The 27,353-nt window shown below is 36.1% G+C and overlaps 1 protein-coding gene across 2 annotated transcripts in view; it reads left to right on the forward strand.

The window, feature by feature from the left end:
• Positions 1-577: 577 nt before the first annotated feature.
• The window catches only part of LOC150098040 (uncharacterized), a 120,552-nt gene continuing 93,776 nt past the window's right edge, over positions 578-27,353 (forward strand). For both annotated transcript variants that reach the window (XM_090406460.1, XM_090406461.1), the window contains exons 1-2: positions 578-842; positions 12,199-12,753. In XM_090406460.1, the coding sequence (XP_090262586.1) occupies positions 657-842; positions 12,199-12,753 (741 nt within the window). In that variant the 5' untranslated portion in view covers positions 578-656. The remainder of the gene's footprint in view (positions 843-12,198; positions 12,754-27,353) is intronic.

The raw sequence follows: 27,353 nt of genomic DNA on the forward strand, positions 1-27,353 counted from the left end.
TTCTGGTAACGCTCTCTTTTGTTATTGTATTTTCTATTTCTTTTTTCGTAGTTCTCTTTTTCTATTCCATTCACTCTTTATTCCTAAGCTTTCCGTTGCTGCTTCTGACTGGATTGTTTCGGATTTTCTTCTTTCTTTTCTATGTCATTTGATTCATATGTGATTTCTCTTTTTTTAAGGCAGTGCTTTTTTAATACTGTTGTCTAGTATAGGAACCTTTTGGAGTACATTACCGTGTGTTCCAATATCCATCCATCCATCCATCCATTTCTCATCTGTTCAAGACGGTAGAGGAGTTCCCTGATTAGGAGCTTTGTGTAATTTAATGCAGCCGGCTTGCCCATTCCTCTGCTGCATCCCTTTTGTTTAGGTATTTTATGTCTGGAGAACTGTGTTTTCACCAGGCCGAATTGCCTGTTCTGAGGGATAAATATTCCAACATCTCAAATAAATCATTACAGTACAGTATTGCGATAAGCAGTAAAGAGTTTTTCATGGGGATGTTTCTCATGTTGTGAACTATGATCACTAGAGGGAGATTTCGCGCCGAGGAATTAGTTTAAGGAAATGTGTAACATGGTAGATTGAATATTAGAAAATAAATGTGTGCGACCGTTTGAAGTCAGCATACTTGTGGAGCTTCATTTAAAATAGCAATGGCAGCAAGTTTTTGTACTCTTAAATTTCCACATTACAAAATTAGCGCTTTCATACTTGGAAACTTTGGGCATGTTAAATTATATCCATCGTGGTGTGCTTTAGGTTTCAGTACTGATCGATGGGGTTTAACATCGGTGCAAAACAAGTTACGACATCCCATTTCTGCCCGAGATGTGAATGAGGTAGGTGGGAATGAGCATTTGTTATTTATAAATATGCCTATTCCAGAAAACCGAGGATAACATTCGACGTAAATCTATATTTCGCCAGTGTCGTTTCTTTGCTAGGAATGAGCTAGATTTACTCTCCACGCACGCCTATTCGATCCTCATAGCAACCTTCCCTCGACTCCCTCCACACGCAACATCCATTGCTATCATCCCTTGAGCTGGTTCGTTCAAGTTACTAAGTTAAATCCATGGTTTCTGACTTTCAAGAAATTCATCCAGTAAATACACGAAACGATGAAGTTCAGAAATTCATTTGGAGAATATATTCTCTTAGTGAATAAACCTACTTGAAAAAGAAATTGATCATTAAATTTCCTTGATCATTGCCTGTGCGATTGAATTTAATATTTCTTGTGATTGGTGTCTGTTCTCAGAGAGGAGGAAAAAAAAAACTGGATATATATATCGTTTTGAGAAAGAAAGAACCAAGACTTTGGACAATATTTTTATGTATTATTAATATTATATAGGTATCTTCTTGGAGTCAGGAGATTCATCATGTGGGATCCATTTATTAACACATTCATACTTCTCCTTAAACTCGTTCACAGATGAAACACCCACAACCACCCCTGGCAACCATTCTTTCACCCATTCATCACTCTCCAATTCCTTACATTCTTCTAGATGCCCTCCAAACCAAAAAATCTAGCCCCCTTAGTCCTTGCGAACCACACTCTTACACAACTTCCACTGGTGATTCTTGTTCTCATCCTTCTTTCCATGTATTGAAATAAAGTCTTCAATGTCAATCCTATAAAACCCTTTTAATAACTTAAATGCTTCTATCATCTCATCTCTTTTTTTTCATATATCAGCTAATTTTTGAAGCCTACAGACTGGCAATCTACTCTCACAGAGAACATTCCACAGACCTGCCACAATTTTTGTCACTCACCAGTGGATCCTCTCCACAACTTCATCACCACGGAATCTGGGGTCCAGATATGTGCACAGTAGTCCAGATGTGGCCTTATTAATGTCTTATATAGGGGAACAATAACCTCACTATCCCTGCTTATTAGTGCATTCTTCAACAACCACATAATCTGATGTGCTGTTTTTGTTATCTTTGCAATATGCCCTCTAAACTTCAATTCACTATCCACAATCACACCCAAGTCCCTGGCCTCATCAGTTTATTGCATTTCAGTTCCATCAATATAGTACACAGCTGATCTTTTCCCAAAGTGCATCACCTTACACTTGGCCACATTAAACTGGAAGTCTTTGTCTATTCTGCTAGTCCGTTTAAGTCTTCCTGCAGGATTTCTGAATCACCTTCATTTACCATTGCTGTTCCCAATATAGCCTAATCAAAAACAACAAAATATTTCCTGTCAAACAATTTTCTGTATCATTGATGTACAAATTAAACCGACAACCATGAACTGAGCCCTGTGGTGAACCACTGATCACTTGCCTTCTCCTGGACTCAACTCTCCATAAACCACTCTTTGATATCTGTCCATCAGCCATCAAATCACCAGATTAATTGCTTCCATCACCTCCCCACTATTAGCACTTCTTAAAGTCATCCTTTGATAGTCATTTATCTTTTTACTTGCCATATAGCAAAAGAACTCTTTTAGTATTTGATCCCCCCCCCCATTCTGGTCACCTTTCTTAAATTTAATTCTTTTATTAATTCTTTTTTATTTTAAATAAGTTACTTGATGTTAATTATTTTAAATTAATGATACACATACTTACACAACACTTTCTAATTTGTAGCAGTCATTTTGTCCATTGGCTGTCACATAAAAAAAAAAAAAGGTCAAATCTGCATTGTGACCTACATTGAAACAGTGAAAATTGTTTTGAAAATACAATTTTGCATTTTCAGACATGTTTTTCTGGTGATTTCAATGGGGATTAATGTTTTTTTTTTTTATTAACATTAGACTTCCGTGGAATCAAAAGGCTTATTGTGGGTGGTTCTCATTATCACATACAAGCTCTCTTAACTGTTTATTAAACTAATTCACTATTTCCTAACTCGCTACACTCTTGAGCAATGTATTCTACTCACCAACCACTCTTTGTCTTCTTTGAGTGATGGCCCCAAAATTTGTGCATCTTAATCCTTGTGTGATCTAATCAAAGCCTTGTACAATGGAATCAGAACATCCTTCCTTCTACATGTTGGTGTCTTCCACATCATTACCATAATCCATTGTGCTGCTCTCACAATTTTAGCAAAATAGCACTGAAATTTCAGGTATCTATCCACCATTATTCCTAGGTCTCTCATCTCCTCCACCAGCTGTAAGGTATCCCCACCCATCTTATGCTCTGTATCCCATCTGTGGTTCTCACATTTTAAAATCTTGCACTTTATTACATTGAGCTGGTCGCCTCATGCATATCATCCAGTCTATTCAAGTCTACTTGCAAGGTTACAACATCTGTTCTACTCCTCATAGTTCTTTTCAACTTTTGCATCATCTGCAAACAACAACATCACCATTCAAGCTCTTTCCAATGTCATTTAAGTGCAACTTAAATAGCAATGGCTTTAAAACAGACCCTTGGGACATGCTAAAAAATGAAGGCAGGTAGAATGAAAGAAGAGGAAGAGAAGTTGGTTTAGTAAGTTTGGAGCTAGATGGAAAATGGATATTGACTGATGGCTGTGGTTGTTATTATACTCTTAGGAGGATGAATGATGGTGGTGCTTTCTGAAAACTGTTGTCCATGAGAGCACCTATAGAAAAGTAGAGAAGAAACCAAATGTCTGTGGGAGATTGGAGTAGATCTGAGAGAGAGTCAGAGATTTATCAGATTACCTTCTTCTTTGAGTATATAATTGAGCAAATCTTGAGGGTGCACTACCCCAAATATATGAGCAGTATCCCAAATCCATCCATATAATACTGCTCACATATTTGGTGTGCTTTCCATCTTAAGTGGAAAGCACACCAAATTTTGTTCAGGTTATTGTTATTATTATTATCCTTATCCCAAGACCTCATGGAGTTGAAGACTCATTGCAAGAGGTCCCTTTGTTATACATACAGCTTATCATACCCTGCTTTAAATAATTCAGATTCTCTGCATACACCACATTTTTCATCTTTCACACCTTCATCTCCCACCATTATATGAAAAACCACTTCAAGGTTAATCTGATGAGAACCATTTACCCAACTATAAGTCAAAATTTTAAAACCTTACCTTTTGCAACATTGAACTGGCATCTCTATGCTCGTGCCCATTCGCTCAATCTATTCCTGTCTTCTCATAAGACCACAACATCTGCTCTACCCTTCATCGTTCTTCCCAACTTTACATCATCTGCAAACAACTAAATATTCCAATTCAAATCTAACACGGTATCATTAGCATGCAGGTTAAATAGCAATTGCTCTAAAACAGACCCCCCCCACTTCCCCAAGTTCACCACTAGTGACTTACGAGGGTTGTTTGAAAAGTTTGTTAAAAAAATTCTTGCACGGTATCATTACTTACATTATTTTATATTATATTATTACTTATATTATATTACATTACATATATTAATGATACCCGGTATCATTAGCATGCAGGTTAAATAGCAATTGCTCTAAAACAGACGCCCCCCCCCTTTCCACAAGTTCACCACCAGTGACTTATGAGGGTTGTTTGAAAAGTTTGGTAAAAAAATAAGTTAAGCACATTTTTTTGGAAAAAATCGCCTTCATTTCTCAACATAGTCTCCATCGAGGCCTACACATTTGGTCCAGTGAGTTTGCAATTTTTTCATCCCATCTAAAAAGTAGGATTTGTCAAATTGTGCAAAATAGTCATTGACAGCCTTGATGACATCCTCGTTCGAAGAAACTTTTTTCCCAGCAAGCCAAATTTTTAAGTTTGGGAACAAGAATTCAAATGGGGGCCAAGTCCAAAGAATACAGTGGAACCAATTTGTGCAATTTTGCCATTGCGATGGCTGATGTGCGGGACAGTACATTGTCTTGATGAAAGAGCACAAAAAAAAAGCGCTCTTTCATCAAGAGCACCATAGACTCCCATTATTGTCTTATCCTTTTCCAAATAGTCTATCATGATAATTCCTTGGGAATCCCAAAAAACAATGGCCATCACCTTCCCAGCTGACAAAACGGTTCTTCACTTTTTTTGGTGCTCTTTCACCAGGAATTGTCCACTGTTTTGATTGCTGCTTGAACTCAGGTGTGTAGTAGTGGATCCAAGTTTCGTCTACAGTCCCGAATTGATGCAAAAAAAAAAATGCGAATTGTGGTTAAACATCACCAAATACTGCGTTGAAATGTCTTTTTGCATGCGTTTTTGATTGACAGTCAACAATCGCAGCACCCATTGCGCACACAGCTTTTTCATGTGCAATTTTTCATGCAGGATATTATACACCTGTTCAGTTGAGATGCCTACAATCTCAGTAATCTCACGCACTTTCACTCGGCAGTCTTCCATAACAATACTGGATTTTGTTAATCATTTCCTTCATAGTGACCTCAATTTGGCGTATGGTGTATGCTTCATCTTTGGTGGACTTACAACCATGTTTAAACTCATTTATCCAAAAATAAATAGTCTTTAATCCTGGTGCAGAGTCCCCATGAACTGCATCTAACTTGGCTTTGATCTCCGTGGCTGTCCACTTCTTCAAATAAAAAGTGTTTTATCACTGCACGAAACTCGTTTTTCTCCATTTTTTTTGCCAAACAAGAACTACACATTGCATGTGGCTAAAATTTTGCCAGGGGGTCATGAAAAAGATTATACGTATTATACATCTATACATCGGTATCTATTGGGAATTTACCAAACTTTTCAAACAACCCTTTTAACTCTTCCAGGATATTGATTCCCCATATGCTTGCTGACAATTATCAGATATCCAATCTCCAATCCAATGCACTATCTAATATCCAACCCCATCTGCCATCACCTTCTAGTTTGACTATCAGTTTATCAAGTAGAAATCTATTAAAAGCTTTTGCCAAATCTAAGTACACTATGTATCCACCAACCTCATCCAATGCAGCTTTCACTTTGTTGTAATAAGTAAGTAGATTACTCAAAAATGACTTCCCTTTAGCAAATCCATGTTGTCCATCAAAGATAATACTACTGGATGGTATTATCTTTGTTGAGTTTATAGGCATCATCATCAAATTCCTGCTATGTACCCTCAAGGGGTGTACAGGATATGATAGTACTACATGAAAAATTTACATCATTATTAATTTCCTATCTACAATTTTCCTCCAAATTAGTCTGTTACTTGTCAAGACTCCAACAATATCAGATCTTATATTTCTATCGTCTAAGGCACTTTGTACCGTATCAATCCACCTATATCTTGGTCTTCCTCTGGGTTGTTTTGCTGCCAACCTGGCAGAGGACACTTGTTTTGCTAATCTTTCCTCTCCCATTCTGTTTAAGTGACCATACCACCTGAGATTAGCTCTTCTAACGCATTCCTGGATGCTGACAATGTCAAGTTCTTTCCTAATATAATCGTTTTTAATATGATATTGACATTCATGCCATCTGTTCATGCCTATAATCTTTCAAAGGACTCTCATATCTGTGGTCTCTAGTCTTTGGTCAAGTGTTTTACTTCTGACCCAGCTCTCAGATCCACAAGTTAAAACTGGTTTGAACACTGTCTTGTATACAGCTAATTTAGTGTTCCGACTAATTTCTCTCTTATTCCATATGAATTTATTCAATTGACTTCCCACCATACCAGCTTTGCTGATTCTGTTGTCTATTTCTATATTTAATTTACCATCTTCAGTAAAAATCATGCCTAAATAGCTGAAATGTATTACTTATTCAACAGGTTCACCATTCACAACACAGTTGACATTTTCAATGATTCTGCCTATTTTCATTGTCTTTGTCTTTTTATTGCTGACCTTCATACCATATCCATTACAACAGCTATTCAATTTAGTCAGAGAATCTTGCAGACTTGTAGCAGATTTATTTAGAAGCATAACATCATCCGCATAAAGCAAAGAGCTGACATTAACATCTCCAATTTTGATATCGTGTTTAATACCACTTTCCTTCATAATGTGATCCATATAGATAATGAATAACAGAGGGGATAATGTACATCCTTGTCTCACACCAGATTTAACATTAAACCATCTTCCTGTACTTCCTTCAGTTCTAACTGCTGACTTACAACTCAAATAAAGACTAAGTATTGCTTGATATAATACCCCATTGACACCATATAACTGCAGTGTATTGAATAGCTTCTCTCTTGGCACCTTGTCATATGCCTTTTCCAAATCGACAAAACTTAAATACAGATCTTTGTTATATTCCCATGCTTTCTCGACTATTTGTCGTAAAGTGAAGATCTGATCCTGACAGCCTCTATTTGGCCTGAATTCAGCTTGTTCTTTACCAAGCTTTTCTTCCACAATTCTTCTCAACCGTTTGTCAAGTATACTTGCATAGATCTTGCCAGGAACACTCAGTAGGGAAATACCTCTGTAATTCTCACATGCAGTTTTATTTCCCTTTTTATATATGGGTACTATGAGAGCTCTACTCCAATCATCAGGAATTCGTCCCTCTGTCCAGGCCTTCTGAACTATGCAGTGGAGCCACTGTAAGACTCTTATACCACCATACTTCAGCATTTCTGGTCGAATATCATCTACTCCTGCTGCCTTTCCACATTTTAAGCTTTTGATGGCTTTTTCTACTTCAAGTATGGATATGTATTCCTGACTGCATGCCTGGTCAGTGTTTTTTACCACTGTGCTGTCATCACTGCTTGTTTCATTTAGAAGTTTTTCAAAGTAATTACTCCATACTTCAAGGATATCTTTTTCTCCCGTTTTCATGTCACCTTTATCATTTCTAACTCCTTTTACAGCACACTTTCCTCCATTCCTAAGCTTCTTCAACAACCTCCAGAATATTTTGCCACCTTCTTGATATTTATTTTCTATATTCTTGCCAAAGTCCTCCCATGACTTTTGTTTAGCTAGTTTTACACAGTGTTTAGCATTCTTGCATTTGTCTCTATATTCTCTAAGAGCACAAGCTGACTTATTTGACAGGAACTTTTGATATACTTTCTTCTTTTCCTTCACTGCCTCTTTAACTTCCTGTGTCCACCAGGGAGTTCTGATTTTTTTATCCTTACAGACAACCTCACCACATGCCTCTCTGTCAGAATCAATCAATGTTTTCTTCTGAGTTTGCCACTGAATCTCCAAGGTTTGATTCCTGTTCTCAAACTCTTTCATTTTTTCTTCAATAATCTTTGTGTATTTTAGTCTACGGTTCACATCTGAGAGCTGCTCAACTTTTATTCGCTTTAAAACTTTCTTACATGTTATTCTTTTCAATATGAAATCCGTTTTATCTTGCTCAAGACAAGATAGTGATCACTTCCAATGTCAAATCCTCTGTACACTCTAGTGTCCTGCACCAGGGAGAAAACATCACTATCAACAATAACATAGTCATCGAGACTTTTCTTATTTCTAGCCTCTTCTCTCCATGTGAATTTGTGCACATTTTTATGTTGGAACATGGTGTTAGTAATAACCAGTCCATGTCCTGAGCAGAAATCCAACAGATATTTGCCATTATTATTAGCTTTGCTCTTTTCTCCAAATTTTCCCAAAATATTTTTGTATGTCTCACAATCATTTCCTACTCTGCTATTTAGATCCCCAACAAGGACCAACTTTTCATTTTTCATTGTGTCAGTGGCTTTTTCTAAAGCCTCAAAAAATTCCTCCACTTCTACCTTAGTAGAACCTTCTGTGTGACCATAGGCACAAATAAGTCTCATTGTCCAGTTCCCCATTCTCATATTTGCCCACATTACTCTACTTGAGACTGACTGCCATTCAAGAAGATTAGCCTCGTATTTTGTGTTGAATACTATGGCTACTCCTTCTTTTCCTTGATTGTCATTGCCTGAATATAACATTTTGTATTTATTGCTCAGAAAGATCTCACCAGTTTTGGTCTTTTTTTGTTTCAGTCACCCCTATTATGTCGATCTGGTACTTATCTAATTCCTCAGCTAGCTCCATTTCTTTGCCATTCAGGCTTCTTACGTTGATAGTACCGATCTTTAACTCTGGTGATGTTGAGTTGGTGTTTGTTTTCAGATTTGTTCCAGTAGCTGACTTTTTGCTGTTCACCCTGGTTCCCTGGCGAAAACAACGGGGGCCTTGTTTAACCGGGCGACGCCCCAGCCGGCATGAAATTTTGTCATGTTGTATCATCATTTTTTATTTTGGTTTAACCAATAAGAATACAATTTGGTCGGCTAAATCCATAGTCTTATCAACTAAATTCTGGATCATGGTTCTCACAAACCTCTCCAACACTTTAACCACAACACCTGACACATAGATTAGCCTATAATTTGATGCTTGATTCCTTCCACTCGTTTGGAACTTGACCCAATATAAGACTCATAATAAACAAATATGCCAAGGCAGATGTCAACTCCCTGACACATTCCTTCAAATTACATTGTGTTATGTCATCAAGCCCTCATAACTTTATTAGCATTGTGTTTGCTCAATTCCACATATACCTCTTGATCACTCACAGTCAATCTCTCCTCCTAGTCACCCACTGCTCTCAAACTCTTCATGATGTCATGATTTACAAATTGGAAAGACCTTTGAGCTGCTCATTAAATATCTCATCTCAGTTATCCTTATTCCATTCTCTCTAAACAGTGTCATCCTACTATAATCATTCTCTTTTTTGCTGGCTATATATCAAAAGAACTCCAGGGGGTCTTTTTTTGGCTTCTTTAGCTAAGTGCTGCTCATACTGCACTTTTGTTACCCTTGCTGACCTAGTCAGCCTCCTTGCCTGTTTTTTTGTGTGTTTCTCATGGAATTGGTTATTACTACTCATCTCATGTTACCTCCATAAGGCCTTCTTTTTGTGTATTGCATATTTAATGTCTTCATTCATCCATTTCACACCCACCTTTTTTAACCTCCTAACACTTGGAATACATTTAGACATTGCTTCTACTAGATAGTTCTTGAATACTACCCAGGTAGCACTGATCTCCTTTTCACCCAAGTCCTCATTCTATGCTACACCTGCAAGCCCTGTGCTTCTCGTAATCACCAGCCTTGTAATTCCACATATATACTGTGTGTGTGTGTGTGTGTGTATATATATATATATATATATACCCCCTTTTTTTTTTTTTTTTCACAGAAGTCCTCACATGGCTGCCAATCACCTAGGTAATCACTTATTGGTCACCCTCACCAACTGAAGGAAGATTGACACTTCATTTATAATGACATCCTCTGATGAGATGATCAAATCCAAGACCTTCAAACCTTGCATGCCCTCTGTTACATACTGTCTGAGATAGTTATCCCTCAGACAGTATTCACCTCTATCTCACATCGTTCCTTAAAACCACTATCACTATATTCCCTTTATTCGCATTTCTATCTTGTATGGGCATAATTCCTTTTCTATCATCAATATCACTCCACCTTCTTTTTTACCCTTTCTATTATCATGAAAAACATCATACCCTTCCATTTCTATTCCTGTCAAGATGTCATTCTCATCCAACCACATTTCGCTTATTCCAACAATTTTCAGGTGAATGATCTCGATCAATGCAGCTATTTCATTTCTCTTGTTTCTGATAATTCTTTCATATACAGATATATCACATCATTTCTGAATCTATAATAAGTTTCACTGGTACTACTTATTTAGATGTAAGTTCTCCATGCCTTCTGCAAGCCATTCTTCTCTCTCGTTACCCATCCTGGTATCCTCTTCAAACCCAACTGTTCTCGTTTTATCCCATGCCTTCCTGTTCCTGTCTTTCTTCTACTTGTCTAGGCTGAAGAGAGATTGTGGCTGAGATGTGTTTGTGCCAAGAAGGTCAGGAACTGTAAGCCAGCATGAGAAAAATCTTATCATGTTTAAAGATCTGGGTTTATGAAAAGTGAAGACATTAAAATAATTAGCATATGTTTCCTTCATTTCATTTGTTTGTAAAGTAATGAAGAAATCCATTAACAGTTGATTTCACATTACCTGAAATGCTTTCAAGTAATCAGTGGTGACTGCAAGTATTCATTTTGCTGCAGTCATTGAATAGTACATATTCTTTCTTATGTCCTGCCTTTGGACAAAGTCCATGGAAAAATTTACAGAAACTGAAGGTCATAATCCTAAGGCTTTTGAATAGGTTAGGTACAAAGGCCTAGTAAGTTTTATATTATGGTCCATCCAACTTTTGCAGATGGTTGTTAGTTTTCTCTCTGGCTGCACATTACATGTGATGGATCTTCATTGTCAAACTTGCTAAAATTAATTGCTAGTGCTCTAGCAATTAATGCTAGAGCACTACAGGACTCTTCTGTTTCATTGACCTTTTCCAGTTGACTGCAAACATAATCCATAGCTTGCTGATAACAGTATGCACTTCTCTTTCTCATTTTCCCATTATTCTCTAAATCTGGTAAGACATGGAATAGCTTTTCTGTTCCCTTTCAGCTCTATATTTCAAGAATAAATTATTTTTTCCATCTTTGTTTTCTCACTCTATTGCTGTTGTTCATTTAAAATGGTGCAGGTGGGCTTCAAATTCAGTGTTAAGAATTTCCCTCCCCCTTTTTTTTCATCCACCTTAGTAATGTTTGTTTATTTATTTATTTATTAATTATAATAATAATAATAATAATAATAATAATATCAACACCCTTCATGGAGTTGACAGACTCATCATCTTTTAAATTTTAATGCTTGGTTTGCAACCTACAGGCCACAGTTTTAAATTTTCTGTGTATGGAATTGTATGGATGCCTTTAGTTTGTAGAGAAACTAAAGGCATCCATACAATACAAAAAAAAAAAATCCATAAAATACAAAAAAAAAAAATTTTTTTTTTCGTTACATGGTACAATTTCCCCTCTCTACTTACTGGAGACCTGAAATGGCTTGAAAAATGTATGATGTTTAGTTTCCAGAACAGGACTATCTTATTATCTGATTCTTAACTGGTAGTACTAATGTTCCTCCTTTTCATGGATGGGATTATCATTTAAAAAAAAAAGAGAAAGAGAGAGAGAGAGAGGGAGGAAAAAAGATAATCTTTGTAAATTTATTCACAGAATAAAATAAGGATTTTTTCTAAGAAGTTTCCCATTGCCATTCTATGAGTTTGTTACATTTGTATGGATTCACAAATAAATACAAAAAACAAATTCAGTGGTTAAAGATATTAATTTTATAATTATTTGTTTATTAAATTTTGTTTTCATTTGATATTGTTATAATTTTATTTCAGGTTCTTCTGTGTACTAAAGATCTTTACATGACTTTGCAAGTTCAGAACATGTCTTCTACTCTATTAGACACCAAATATCGTGAAATAAAACAGTATGGTGAGAGTGTTAATGATATTTGTGACATGTTTTATACTAACTCTTTTCAGTCATCCCTTAAAGTTATCCAAAAGGATTCAGCTATTAAAAGTAGCTATGAGTTGGTGCCTTTTGAACTATATAGACACAGCTGGAATGAAATGCCAGCCATGTTTCTTGAAAGTAAAGCATCAAATTATTCATGTTATAGTTGCTGCAAAGTTTGTAAAATTGAATTCTTAAATGGTGTGGACATAAAACAAACTCTTCTGATTCCAGTAGCAGTTTCTAGCTATCTTGATTCTCCTTCTAATGAACATTGTATAACAGTATACAAAGGTGAAAGTGATGTATATAATCAAAACAGTGCATATCTTTCACAAATAGAAAGACACTGTTTATTGTGCACCAGTTCAGAGTCTTCTGGGCGTCCATTACCTGAGCATCTGCATAAAATTTTCGCTGTGTTATCAGATGTGGTAAGTTCCAGCATTTATGCTTTAATGCATTAATTATATATTATTTCTTATTTGTATTTTATATTTTGCATTTAACAAAGTTGCTCGAACTTGCTAATTTCATCTCTTTTATTTTATATTTAAATTTCAAATGACATATGCTGCACACACACACACACACACACACACACACACACACACACACACACACACACACACACACACACACATAGTGCTTTATGATTCTTAGAGCATAATGTGAAATGGATATAAAACCTATTAATGAAACTGAAATTAGGTTTTTTGGATGGTACACAATGGTAAGGCATACCAACACCTTTTTAACAGTAACATGCAACATACAGATCAGTATCATTTCATTCAACTTTTCCTGCTAGCAGTGTATGCATACAGGCACCCACTGTTTTTTTAAAAAAAGCAGTGAATAAATATATAATGAACTTAAAGATTTATAAGTTAAATTGATTATTGTATCATATATTCAAATGTGTTAATTCATGTTTAATCTGGTATAACTGTAATTTATATGACCATAAGAGTATAACTGTAATTTATATGACCATTTCTAGAATTCTTGAGTGACAAATGTCTTAGGCAACATGTAATAGAGGGAAAAAGAAGTTCAACAGTTTTGGATTTGGTTATAGCATCAGAAGAGTTGATAATAACTTAGATGACATCTCTCCCACCAGTTGGAGAGAGTGACCATATGGTTTTGACTTAGAAAATGAATAGACATGCAGGAGTATCAAAGAGATGAGAACGTATGTGGAATTATAAGGCAGGTGATTATAATAGTCGAAGACGTCAGCTTGTGGAAGTTTCATGGAGGGAGGAATTGGAAGGCTGGGATATTAGTGCGTGGAAAATCGTGAAAGAATATTTGTTAGCAGCAAGTAAGTTGTATACCACGAGTGAACAAGAGGACACAATTTGGAGTAAAGTGGATGACAAACAATATTAAACAGGAATTGCATGCGAAAAAGAGGCTATGGAAGAGATATAAGGAGACAAGTAAAGAAAAGATGCATGAAGAGTATAATACACAGGCCAGAAGAGTGACTAGTATGGTAAGGAAGACGAAACTGGAATATGAGAGGAGATTGGCCCTAAGATCCAAAGAAAATCCTAGGGAAGTAGGAGGAGAAATGACTGTGGAAGAATGATATTGTGGGATAAAAATGGGAATAGAGTGATTGATGCAGAGGACATAGTAGAATTGCTCAATGAACACTTTATTGGAGTATTTCATCCTGGAGGAGTCAGTTTTAATGCTAGAGGGTAGGTTTAAGGTTTAGAGGTATAGGAGGAGAGTGTGTTTCAAATACTGAATACTCTGGATGTCAATAAAGCTGTGAGACTGGATGGTATTTCATCCCGAGTTTTGAGAGAATGTGCTAGGGAACTGACAGCCTTTGACCTGGCTTTTCAATGAAAGTCTGGCTGCAGGAAAGGCGCCAATGGAATGGAAGGAAGGTAAGATAGTGCCATTGCATAAGGGTGGTAGCAGACATGTCTAATTATAGTCCAGTTTGTGTGTTATCAGTAGTTGTTAAGATCTTGGAGAAAGTAGTGAAGGACCTTATACAGCATTGGGCAGATGAAGGTAATGTTATCTGTGAGCGTCAACATGGATTTGTGAAGGGGTGCTCTTTTTAGCAATATGCTAGCCTTTTATGATAAAGTTACAAGAGCAGTAGATGAGGGGAAAGGTATATACTGCATTTTTCTTAGACTTAGCAAAGGCATTTGACAGGGTGCCACATGATAAGCTGATATTTAATTGCAGCACATGGGTCTGGATGTCAGATTGGTCAACTGGATTCAGGATTGGCTGTCTGATAGGCATCAGAGAGAGTTGTGTATGGTGGGGCAGTATCAAGAAAGCAGAGGGTTACAAGTGGGGTCCCACAGGGCTCAGTACTGAGACCTATATTGTTTAACCTTTATATCAATGACATTGTCAGTGGATTGCAAGGGGATATTCAGTTGTTTGCAGATGATGCAAAGCTGGGAAGGATTATTAGTAATAGTGCAGATGCGGCAGCCCTGCAAGAGGATTTGAATAAGCTAGATAGATGGGCAAATGAATGGGGGTGTCGGTTTAATGCAGCAAAATGTAAGGTCTTGAGGTTTGGGAAACATCGATGGGACACTGCATACTCTGTGGGAGGAGTTATACTGGAGGAAGTAGAGGAGACAAGAGATCTGGGGTTGATGATTGATAGAAACCTGAAATTTAGGGGACATATTACAAAGGTGGTGAAGGTAACACAGAGGATTGCTGCAATAATGAGAAGAACACTGACCTGCAGAGATAAAACAGTTATCATTCCGTTGTATAAGACCCTGATCAGACCACACTTGGACTATTGTTCTCAGATTTGGTCCATAGGATTTGAAGGGGGATAAATTAACTGTGGAAAGGGTACAAAGGTGGATAACAAAGATGGTTTCAGGACCGTACAATGATAGTTATGAGGATCGGCTGAGGGAATGTGGACTGCAGAGTTTAGTGGATAGAAGGAGAGGTGATATGATCAAGACTTTTAAACTGTTGAGAGGTGGTTACAGGGTTGACACTGGGGAGTTCTTTCGCTTGGTTGAACAGCGGGAAGGAGTGATGACAAGAGGCCATCCCTGGAAGTTACGAAAGGAAACTGTGAGCAAGAGGGTGTGGGGTGGTTTCTGTGCATGGAGGGTGGTTGAACCATGGAATGCATTGCCTGATGGAGTGGTGAGAGTGAGAACGGTCAATAAGTTTAAGGAGTGGTATGATAGACTGTGTTTCTTGGGTGGGGGGGAACCTTCCCTCGATGAGTCTTGATAGACTGTGTGTTTCTTAGAAAGGACCTCCCACGATAAGTCTTTTGACTCCATGGAGGCCTGAATAATAATAACAATAACTAAGTATTCTCATTTAATCTGCAAGATGTGTATGTGCACATGCGTGTTTGTAGGGTCATTATTTGTCACTATCGACTATCTCGAGACATCTCATTCTGTTAAAGGTACAACTAGATAGTAATCAGATAATGGTTTTGGTAAAGGTTTCAGTTTGCATTAATCTTTTCTCATGTATTTGGAAAATATTCTTGTTACTTCAAAAGTAAATGCTCCCCCAGTTTTATAACCTGAAGATTGGATTGATTACTCTATGTTATTATTATTATTATGGGCGACTCCAGGGAGTCCTTAGACTCATCGAGGGAGGCCCTAAACACATGCCTATGCATATATGCCTATGCAAATAAATAAGAATAACAATATCTTGTTGTGAAGAATGCTGAAATCCTTTCTTGCAGAGCATGTAGAAAAAAGGTTCATGTAGTCAATTAGTTTTCAAGTCATCTTAAAATTTGCACAAATTTCATGGTAACTTGTGAAATATGTAATATTAAAAACATAAAACCAAAATGGGATGTTGAATATTCACCTGGAGTTATCATATATATATATATATATATATATATATAACAGTTGGGATTTTTTCTACTTGTTTATTGTAAGATGTGAGGTGCACAGTTCAAATATATGATGAAATGATTTAAAAATAAATCATTTGGAAACACATACAAAGGAAAACTTTGCGGACAACCAGAATAACATACCAGAATTGGGGTTTGACAGTCATTCCTATTGTGTGCATCAAGGTATCATAACGTTCTTCATTAAATCTTTCTGTTAGAAACAGTCATACAAAGTTGTTTGATAGCAATATTAAAAATAGATTTAATGTCTCCTGGAAAAAATTCTGGTTTTTAACTTCACAATTTTTAGCTGAATTGACTATAGAAAGACACATAGATATTCATAAAAAAATATGTATAATACTAATAACTAGCATTAGAAACATCACCACAGAAATGCACTGAACTGTACTAATGATGAAAGGTACAAACTGGATATATGCAAATTTCCAGAAGGTTGGGCTAAAATGTCCATTATAACCTTTCCAGAAAGGTTTTTACTTATTATTTTATGTTAATATCTCTCATGAAGAGATCATAAACTTATAATACATTAGCATTTTGGACAGACAGAGTGAGATAATCCGAGAAGAACCAGCTCTAGAAACCAAACATTGGACTCCTTTAAAACTATTTTAGCCCTCCAGAAAGCAGAATAGGGATACCAGATAACAAACATTGTCTACTACCTAAACTTTACTTATTATTATTATAGACCTCCAGGGACTCGTCAAAGAAGGCTACATATTGCCACACACCAGCTGTCATACCTTTTCTTGAATTTATACACACTGCTTGTACTCAGCACTTCAAAAGGTAAGTAAGTTATTCTATTTAAAAACTTTCATGGCATACACATGTAAAAAGATATTGGAGTTTTTGAATAAAACTATATATTTCATTTAATGTTCCATGGACGACATCATCAGGCAGACAGACCAATAACTACATTAAAAACATGAATCATAAGAATGAGTCATAAAGCAAGTGCATACGTACTAACTTGTGTCTCGGTCATAGCTGAAGTATATGATTATGTTAAGAGTTCAAAGGAAGAATTGTAAAAGTTATATAGATAAAAAAGAATTTAACATAGTTAAATTCTTTTTTATCTATATAACTTTTTAAAAAAAAAAATGTTTTTTTTTAAAAAAAAAGTGTCAGACTAATAAATGAAATAAATTATTTGACAATTTACAATCTTGGGATGCCACTTCTTTTCAGAGGTTACAAATTCATTATGCCTTCCACCTCGTCTCTATGGACTTCCAAAAATCCACAAGGATGGCAACCCACTATGACTACTAATAGACTGTATTGGCTCTCCTTTTGTAAAACATCTTTGGATTCTCACTGGCCGCACTAATGTTTATAATAAAAACAGCCTTGATTAAAAAAAAAAAAAAAAAAATATATATATATATATATATATATATATATATATATATATATTAATTACAAGAGACTCTGCAGTTTTTACTGTCTGATTTCTCAGAATACATGGTGAATTTAAATTATTATTTAAATTCACCATAATGCAGGCTATTTTATGTGGCTTAATAACTTGCTCAAACAGATCGAAGAAACAGCGATGGGCAGTCCTATCTAATCATCCTTGGCTGATTATTTTATGGAGCTAGAAAAACAACTCTTTAACATTATATTTCCTCAATCTCATATATAGTTACGTTTTGTGGTTGACATATTTGAAGTCTGGTCACACTCTGAGTCAGAATTTCTCAATTCCTGGAGAAAATAAACTCCGTGTACTCTCATATCAAGTTCACTATTGAACACGAAACCATCAAGCCTTTTTGAATATCTTAAATAATTTGAAATCCTACAGGTCATTTAGAATTTTCACTTTATCAGAAACCAACCTTTACTACCAGAAGATGGGAATTATCAGTTGTCTTGTACGTAGAGCTCATATGATCTGCTTTTTGTATTCCCTTTTGTTTGACGAACTGAATAAAATTAAAAGAAATGTGATGTGTAATGGATACAACAAAACTACCATTCAAAAAATTATTGATAATTATCATTCTTCTACCAGACTACAATCAGATTGGAAAGAATTTCAATACCCTACTTTAAAGGAACCTCAGAACAAATAGCATGCAGTGCTATTTGTTCTGAGCAAAAAAACCTGTTAAGCAAATGTCTTCCTTCTTACCACTAGGATATATTACCACCTCTTTTCTTACTAGGTGTTTATCGGATACCCTGCTCATGTCATCTTTGCTATTTTGAACGGACTGGCCATCCTGCTTTGATTAGAATCCAAGAACATCAAGATTATTATAGTTTTGGAATCTGACAAGTCTGGTCTTGCTTCTCATGCTATTGAGACTAGACACACAACTCTTTGAAACCAGACAAAGATTCTTCATTCTAGCAAGTTCCAATTTGATCATCTTTTCCTTGATACATGTAAAAAGCTAAGAAATCGTCTGAACTTTAACCATTCAGTATATATGCCAATCTTTGAGTTTTGGGAAGTAATAACTATTAATTATTCATACATTTTTTTTTTTGTTTAAATATGTATTTTAAATTATTTTTTATTCACTCAACTTTTGCAATTATTCCTTTGATCATTTCATCAGAGGATGTAATTGTGAGTGGGGTTTTGGACTTCTCTCCAGTTGGTAAGATTAATCATGAAGTGACCACATGGATTGTGACTAGCTGTCTGAGGAAAGGATACATGTAGAACTGCAGGGTTGGTGATTATGTCAAGCTTAGGAGACAGCTTGGAGCTGTAGCATGGATTGGCCAGTAGATGGCTGCAACGTACTTCGCATTGGTAAAAAGCTCTGAAAATGATAAGTGCTGTTTTATGTAATAATTGGTGATATTGCTTGCATTTTAGTATACTATTGTTTATTTTTGATAGCTTAGTGTGTCTGCACAATTATTGGCCTTGTGCATTTGTTAGGTGGTACAGATTGGAATGAAGAGGTGGTATTTGGGAATAAGGAAAATGAATTTCTCTAGTTCTTGAGAGACATCTCTCTCAGGCAGTATGTAAAAGAGGGCACGTGAGGATTGAGAGTGTTTGATCTCATTATTTCATCAGCGGATGTAATTGTGAGTGGAGTTTCGCACTTCCCTCCAGTCAATGGGAGTGATCATAAAGTGATCACATGGGTTGTGGCTAGCCACATGAAGACTTCTGTGAGGAAAGGATATATATGGAACTACAAGGCTCGTGATTATGTCAAGATTCCATGCTATAGCTCCAAGCCATCTTGGAGCTATAGCATGGAATGAGGAGTTGAGCAGTAAGGAAATAAATGCTGCTTGGGAAAAATACAAGAAAAGGCTGAATAAAGTAGGTGTAAAATGAATAGATGAGGGGTGAAGTATTAAATCAGAAAGAAGGCATTTGGAGACAGCATGAGATGAATAATGGCAATAATCAGTTGCATGAAGAGTGTAAAGAGCAGGCCAGGAGAGTGACTCAGTTGGTAAGGACAACAAAAATGCAGTACAAGCAGAAATGATCAAATCAGGCCAAGAAAAACCCTTGAGAGTTTTTTCAATTGTGGCAAGTAGAAGGAAGAATGATTATGGTAAAATGCTGTTAATGAAGAACGAAAGTAGGAGATTGATGATTGCTGCAGAGGACGTAGTCAATATGTTCAGTGAGTAGTTTAGTTTGTTTCATCCTCAGTGTAAAATCAGAAAATGCAAGTGTAGGGAATGAAATTAGAGAAAACTTAATGGTGAGCAATCAAGAGATATAGAGGTATATGAGATGTTAAATAAGCTAGATAGAAATAAGGCAATAGGACTTGATGACATATCACCATGTGCCTTAAGGAAAGGTTTCAAGGAGTTAGCATTTGTCTTGGACTATCTGTCTTGCAACTGCACAAGTCTCAGAAAGGTGGAAGGCAAAATTGTTCCTCTTCACAAAGGTGGTGATAAGGCTAAGGCAACAAATTATTGGCAGATCTATATATCTGAAGTTATAGTTAAGGTATTGGAGATTTTGGTGAGAGATAGGATACAAAAATGGGTTGATAACAGTGATATTCTTTGTGCTTGTCAGCATGAGTTTGTTCAAGGTAATTCACTAAACTGAAGCAAATGGGATTGGATGATAGACTAGTGAGTTGGATAGGTGAATGGCTATCAGATAGGTATCAGCAAGTTTTGTATGGGGGGGGGGAGCACTATCTCGAAAGAGAGTAGTCATTAGTGGTGTGCTGTAGGTGTCAGTTTTGGGATCATTATATATTAATGATATTAGGTCAGGTTTAACTGGGGATGTACAACTTTTTGCAGATGTGCAAAATGCAGAAATCATGTTATCTATTCAAGTTCTCCCTACAGGAGGACTTGAATGGATAGTATGATTGGGCAACAGTATGGAACTGTCAATTCTATGTTGCCAAGTGTAAGGTTCTGAAATTTGGTAGGCAACAATGGGATGCAAACTGTGCTGGCCTGGTTGGCTGACCAGTTAGTGTATCTGCTCTCCAACCAAAAGGCTGTGGGTTCTAATCCTGCTTTGGGCATGGATGTTTGTGATTGTCTGTGGAAATACTAGTGGTGGTAGCGTGCAGTAGATGGCATTGGTGTAATTGGTGGATTGAGTGGTGGAGACAGAGTTGTGGAGTAGGTGTCCTCCCTCGATGAGTCTTTAGACTCCCTGGAGGTGTCATGTAATAATAATAATAATACACTTGGCAGGGAAATTTTGGAGAAAGTTGAGGAGATAAGAGACCTTGAGTAGTGGTGGACAAGGATCTGAAGTTCAGAGGTCACATTGCACAAGTTGTGAAGACATCACATCAGATTATGGCAATGATGCATAGGAGCCTAATTTGTACAATTAAATTGGTTCTGGTTCCCTTGTATAAGGCCTTCATCAGGCTTTGTATGGATTATTGTGCTCAGATTTGGTGTCATGTTTTTCATTGTGATGGGGATATGTTGGAAAAGGTCCAGAGAAGAAGTTACACGTAACTGGTCTTTGGGATGTGAGAGATAAAAGTGCTTTGGATACCCCCTTCACACAGGATCAAATGGAAGAAAACAAAAGTACTACACAAAAGTCATAAGCCAGAGAGATTGTTTTTGGAATGAGCAGCAAGTTTAAAACATACTTCAAACCTCAACAAGTATGTATGTTTGTATCAGCTTACCAAAAATCTGTGAGACAGTCATTTTAAGATCTAATTAATACTTGTTTTTTGCTATCTCTTTATCCAACAATATAGATGGTGTCAATTAGGACTGCCTTGAGTTGACTTGCAATTTTTTAAAACTAGTCCTACAGTTACATGAAATTGTTTTTGTTTTGTGTACTGTGACAAACTATTCTTGTGCTCTAAGGATGCAGGATATAATAGCAGCAAAATATCACTAATAAGTTAATAAGTATTTATTTTCTTATCATTTTCTGTCATGAATTAATACCAGTAAATAAACTAGCATGTCATCTGTACTTTTCATCCAGATTGATGAAGGTTAAGTGGTGTTAAAAAACTGTTGTTCTTAAGCACCTAACAAACAATTAGACTATCTTAAACTAGAAAGAGCAAAGCTTTTGTGATACTGGAGCTGTCTCTGTAAACCAACCCAGGCTAAAATTAAATTGTAACTAAATGTGATTTATTATGTTAAAAAGGATTATTAATATGACTTAAAAAAAAAAAAAATTTGTATATATAAATTGCTCCCATACATGAGAGGTTGAAGGACTTATATACACACCACTGTCATGTGGAGTGCAGGGCAATTGAGAAAGAAGTTTATTGACATTTTTCTTGAAGAGTTGCAGGTTGTAATTATTTGGGAATACTTTGAGGAAGGATAGTTTTAGAGGACAGAGGTAGATGGGATAAAAGAATAAGAGGAGAAGCACATTTGATGTATTTGTAGTTGCATTGAGAATATAGCCTAGATAGCTGCTGCTTTTGTATTAAACTGGCGCAACAGAAAGTGATGGAATTATGTCAGTTCAGTGGGGCAGTGACCATTGAAGTACCTGTAGAATAGACAGTGCTTAAATATTGCATCTGTAGGATAGAGGTTGAAGAGGTTTGTAAGAGAGGAATTGTCTATGAGCTGCAGTGACAGCTTGTGGCTTGAAATCGTGGGGAGGGGGTTTGCTGCAATTTTCGAAATATACATACACACTGTAAGTACAGTGTATACATGTTTGGATAAAATATCAAAATTATGGTAAAAATTTAAAAAAAAATTAAACATGAAACAATATTGTTTATTATCAAAATTATACAGTTTGGTATAATTCAAAATGACTTAAAAATAAAATATATTCTTAAATTAAGTTAAGGGGATAATAAATCCCTCATTATTTTAAAGCCAGATACGAAACTCGGAGATCGAAATCTAAGAGTTTCATGCCAAAGAACTATCGGCGAGTCCAACCATAAGTCAACACCTGGGTAGTACAACACTAGGGCTTGACTTACGCTTGGACTCACTGATAGTTCTTCGGCATGAAACTCTTAGATTTCGATAGATTTCAATCTCCGAGTTTCGTATCCAGCTTTAAAATAATGAGGGATTTATTATCCCTGTAACTTAATTTACACCGCCGGAAAAATAGCCTCTTGGCTCTTTATCGTAAAATATATTCTTGTTTTGTTTCATGAAAAAATATTGTTTATTATCAATAAAATTATACAGTTTAATATAATTCAAAATTACTTAAAAATAAAATCTATTATCATAACCCCAATAATGTTCTAAAATAAAAACCATAACAAATGTTATATTTTTAATTGTAATGTCCAAATATTTAAAGAGATGGAGTAAACACGATAAGCACTACAAACGCTCTACTTCCATCATACAGTGGAACTGCACGATGGACAGTGCCGCATTACGCTAATAACTCACATCTCACCATGACGTGCATATGCTTGTGCGCGTAGCAAATACTAGCAATATGTTACTGTAGTAAACACAGTGCTATCGTCCTTCACCCTCCTAAGTGCTACAAGATGGATTTTTATTATTTTTTATACAAAATGAGAGAATTGTATAGGATTGTTGATGATAAAATTAAATATTACAAGCAAATATAAATAAATTAATAAATATATTTACATATTGAGAAAAATTGGGGCTGCTACAGTTCTGCAGTGCCTATGCACAAGCTGCTCCTGATGAGCTGAATTGCTCTATTCTGAAATCATCAATGATTAGGAAGTTTTAGGTGCACACCCTGATGTGAGCAGTATTCTAAGAATAGGTGGGTTTGGGATTTATATAGAACTAGTAACTAGCTGAGTGTAAAATAGTATCTTGAGCAGAAGAGAATGCCTAGTTTATTTGAGTGCTGAGAAAGTTACTGATGTGATATGTTTATGCCAGGAGGGGCTGAAGGTAAATGTTAGGCCAAGCATTTGATCCTGTCTGGTGATTTATGTTTTACTGAGGGTAAGGGTAGGTAAGCTGAGATCCTTTTGCGAGGGAAAAGGCAAGATTGCATTTTGGTAGCATTGAAGGTGACCAGATTGTCCTTACCCCATTAAAGGATAATATGTAGCTTATTGTTTAAGGCACTGGTTGTAGATGATGATCCTGATGACCTGGGATGTCTGTGCACTACATGATTTGTCAGAATAGAATGAATGGATAGGATTAGTGGTGATTGAGAGTAGGTCATTTATGTACAGAAAAAAGAGAGTACTTGATAGGACAGATCCCTGAGGTATTCCTTCATTGTGGTGGAGCTCAAAGAAAGGGAACCATCCACCATGATACACAGTGAATGATTAGAGAGGAAGCTGACACCCTAGTTACAGAGGTGACAGGTAAGACAAAGGATGGCAATTTATTTAGCAAGCCTCAATGCCAGGCCTGGTCAAAAGCGCTGAAAATGTCAAGGGCAACAGTGCATGTTTCTCTGAACCTTTGCATGGTACATGTCCAGAGATGGGTGACGTAGGCTAAGCGATCAGTAGTGGATCTACATTGGCAGAATATACACTGGTGGATCTCTAGGTAGTAGAGATGTTGACAGTTGATTGCTTTCTCTATTATTTTCGAGAGGATTGAGGTGATGACAATTGGACCAATAGCTACTAGTCCAATTGTAGGAAGATAGGCCACTGTCAAACTATAGTTTGACAGTTGCCTTCTATCTTCCTTTTTTAGAATAGGCTGGATATAAGGTTGCTTCCATACATTAGAATAAGTACCTGCTAAGTATAAAAGATTATAGGGAATGATAAAGGACTGGTGTTAGCTCTGGAGCACGAAATACAATTAGAGAAATGCCATCAGGACCAGAGACTTTTTTAGTGTCCCATTTCTTTAGTAATTTTTTGAGATCTTTTTATCTCCCACAGGAGGCATACTGTGCTTGGATTCTGGTGTGGTATGGTAGGAGGTGATTTACTTTGATCGTCTATGTAGTAATCAGAGGAAAAGAGTGATGCTAGGGGATCAACTTTGAGTGCTATAACAATAGTGCACTCAGGATGAGATAGAGATGGAAGTGCAAGTGAGCAGAAGTTGTATCCGATGGCCTTAGCAAGAGACCAAAAGGCATAGCTTCCCTTTTAACTGGACACAAGTTTTCTGCACTTGACCTTTATGAAATCATATTTTGATCTGCTGATGATTGTTTTGCCTTTGTTGCATTGATCAGCATAGGCGATTCTTGATGCAAGCTATCTGTGGTAAGCTGAATTTTTTAATTAAACTGCTTTGTTACACATATTCTGTTGAACCAGAGCTTGGATGAGGATTATGGGTGGAGTTGGGAATAAAGGCCTTCATGCAGTCTGACTTGGTCAGAGGAGTGGAAATTCTGGAGGTTGTCACACTTGGCAGTTTTGTAGCAGCAGAGGACATGAGGTCAAGAGTTTGAAGAAGAGTGTTCTCTGAGAGAGCAGAGAAACTTGCATGAAATTGTGGTGTGAGTATTGGCATATGGTATTGCCACAGGTATATGACATACCTGTGTATGCATTTATTTGAAGGTACAGGGACTTAAGCTCAGGTAGTATATAATTTGGGAAAATGTTGAAGATGAAGAACCAGTAATGAAGGTAACAATATTTATTAAATAGCCAAAATAAAGCATGAATAAAACCAATCACAAAGAAAATGAATCAGTAACCTATGAATTTAAAAGGTTAAGAATTAAATGTTTTTAATATAAATATTAAAGAACAAAAAGAACAAAAAAATTCTGTTATATACATGGCAAGAAGTGGTGTATTAACACTTAGAATTTCATGATGCTCCTAATATTTGATTATAAGTTGTCATTGAAAACCAACTTGGCTAAAATTAAATTTTAATTGAATGCTACTTATTTTTTTAAAAAGGATTATTAATTTGACATACCTGTGTATTTTCTTCATTTAATTTCTGTTATTGACACCATATGTTTCTAAACACAAAACAGGCTTAGTTTATTAAAATAAACAAAACTCCACAAGTTTCATAAGTCGTTGGACTTACATCATCATAGGTACAATGCTTGCATATCATACATTGCAAGCCAGTAATGCTGGCTTGCAATATATGATAATAGGCTTTTTGGAAACTCTATGAATTTAACTTTTTAAATTCATACTTTACTTGATTCATTTACTCCATTATTAGTTTTATTCATTCTTTATTTCAGCTATTTGATAAATATTTCTATGCTCACTGTTTCTTCATCTTCAGTATTTTTCCATTTCATATACTATCTGGGCTCATTGAAGTCCTGTACCAAGTACTATGTTATCCTTACAAATTAATAATCCTCTTTAATATAATAAATCTTATTTAATATAAATTTAATTTTAGCCTAGGTTGTTTTACAGGGGCAACTTCATTCCTATAAAAGCTTTGCTCTTTCTAATTTATAATCAAGTATTAGGAGTTCATGAAATTTTTAGGGAAAAAACCCTAAGTGTTAGAACAGTTTTGTTCCTTAACTAGAGTTTCAGGGCATATACTATTCTGCGTCTCTCTCTCTCTCTCTCTCTCACACTCCCCCTCCCCTTCTCCCTCTATTTCATGAAATTCAGGAGTGCTCTTTCATATTTATGATTTAAATTGAACTCAGACACAACAGTGTTGGAAGCAGTAGCAAGTCATCTGTAGCAGTAGCATTTGACTACTGCTACAGATGACTTGCCTATTTCTTTTGAACCCAATGTACTGCTGATGGTGAAAACATTACCGACTTCTCTGTGCTGTGCCATGTGGTGGATACAAAAGATCCTACTGTTGCCATGGAAACATTGTAACACCTCCATCATTGTTGAACAACAAAATATTTTATGGAGATACACTAGGTTCATTGCAAATTTATGAGAACATAAAATTTTATTTGTTCTCAAGTGTGAAAAATGAAAAAAGTTATATTTATATCTCCACTTTTATATATATTCAAGTTGCATGTCATTGCATGACAGTTGTACATACTTATCACTGATAATCCATACATCTGTTGTGGTTTACTTTGTAGAGGTGTTGCAGACAGCAATTGAACCTGCAATCCAATAGTTATATGGAGACATGAATATGTACTTTCAATGAGATGAAGCATCTTCACATTATCATTGTGATGCCAGGCGCTACCTCAGTGAAACAGTTTGAAATCAATAGATTGGGAGAAAAGAAAGTGCTGAGTATCCTTTGCATTCACCAGGCTTGACTCCACTTGAGTTTTACTGTTTTGGAGTACTGAAGAATGAAGTCTGTGGTAAAAATACACTGACACACTTCACACAGGCTTTCACATAGGTGCTCAGTTTCTTCTGCTTGCATCTTCTACAAATACTTCTAAGGCTCTTCTACAAATGAATAAGCATCTTCTATAAATACTTCTAATGTTCATCAGAATTAGCATCAATAATACTCTATTTTCTGTCAAATCAGATCAAACACATGCAATAACTAATCAACACTCTCTCACAGTGTATCTCCAAACTCACAGAACAAACTTCTCCTCCTCCTCCTCCTTGTTCATCCCTTTCACTGCTGTCCTCTGGACATTCTGTCCAGAATGTCTGTCCACAATCCACATCTTTTGAAGATAAATGTGAACAAATTCCATTCTTCCCCATCCATGGTACTAGGTTGACCAACCTCTCGTGGATGGTTTCCCTATAAAAAAAATAAAAAAAAAAA

The sequence above is a fragment of the Typopeltis vanoorti genome, chromosome 16 (assembly GCF_054136105.1).
Source record: "Typopeltis vanoorti isolate ZY-2024b chromosome 16, IOZ_Tvanoo_1.0, whole genome shotgun sequence".
Lineage (NCBI taxonomy): Eukaryota > Metazoa > Arthropoda > Arachnida > Uropygi > Thelyphonidae > Typopeltis > Typopeltis vanoorti.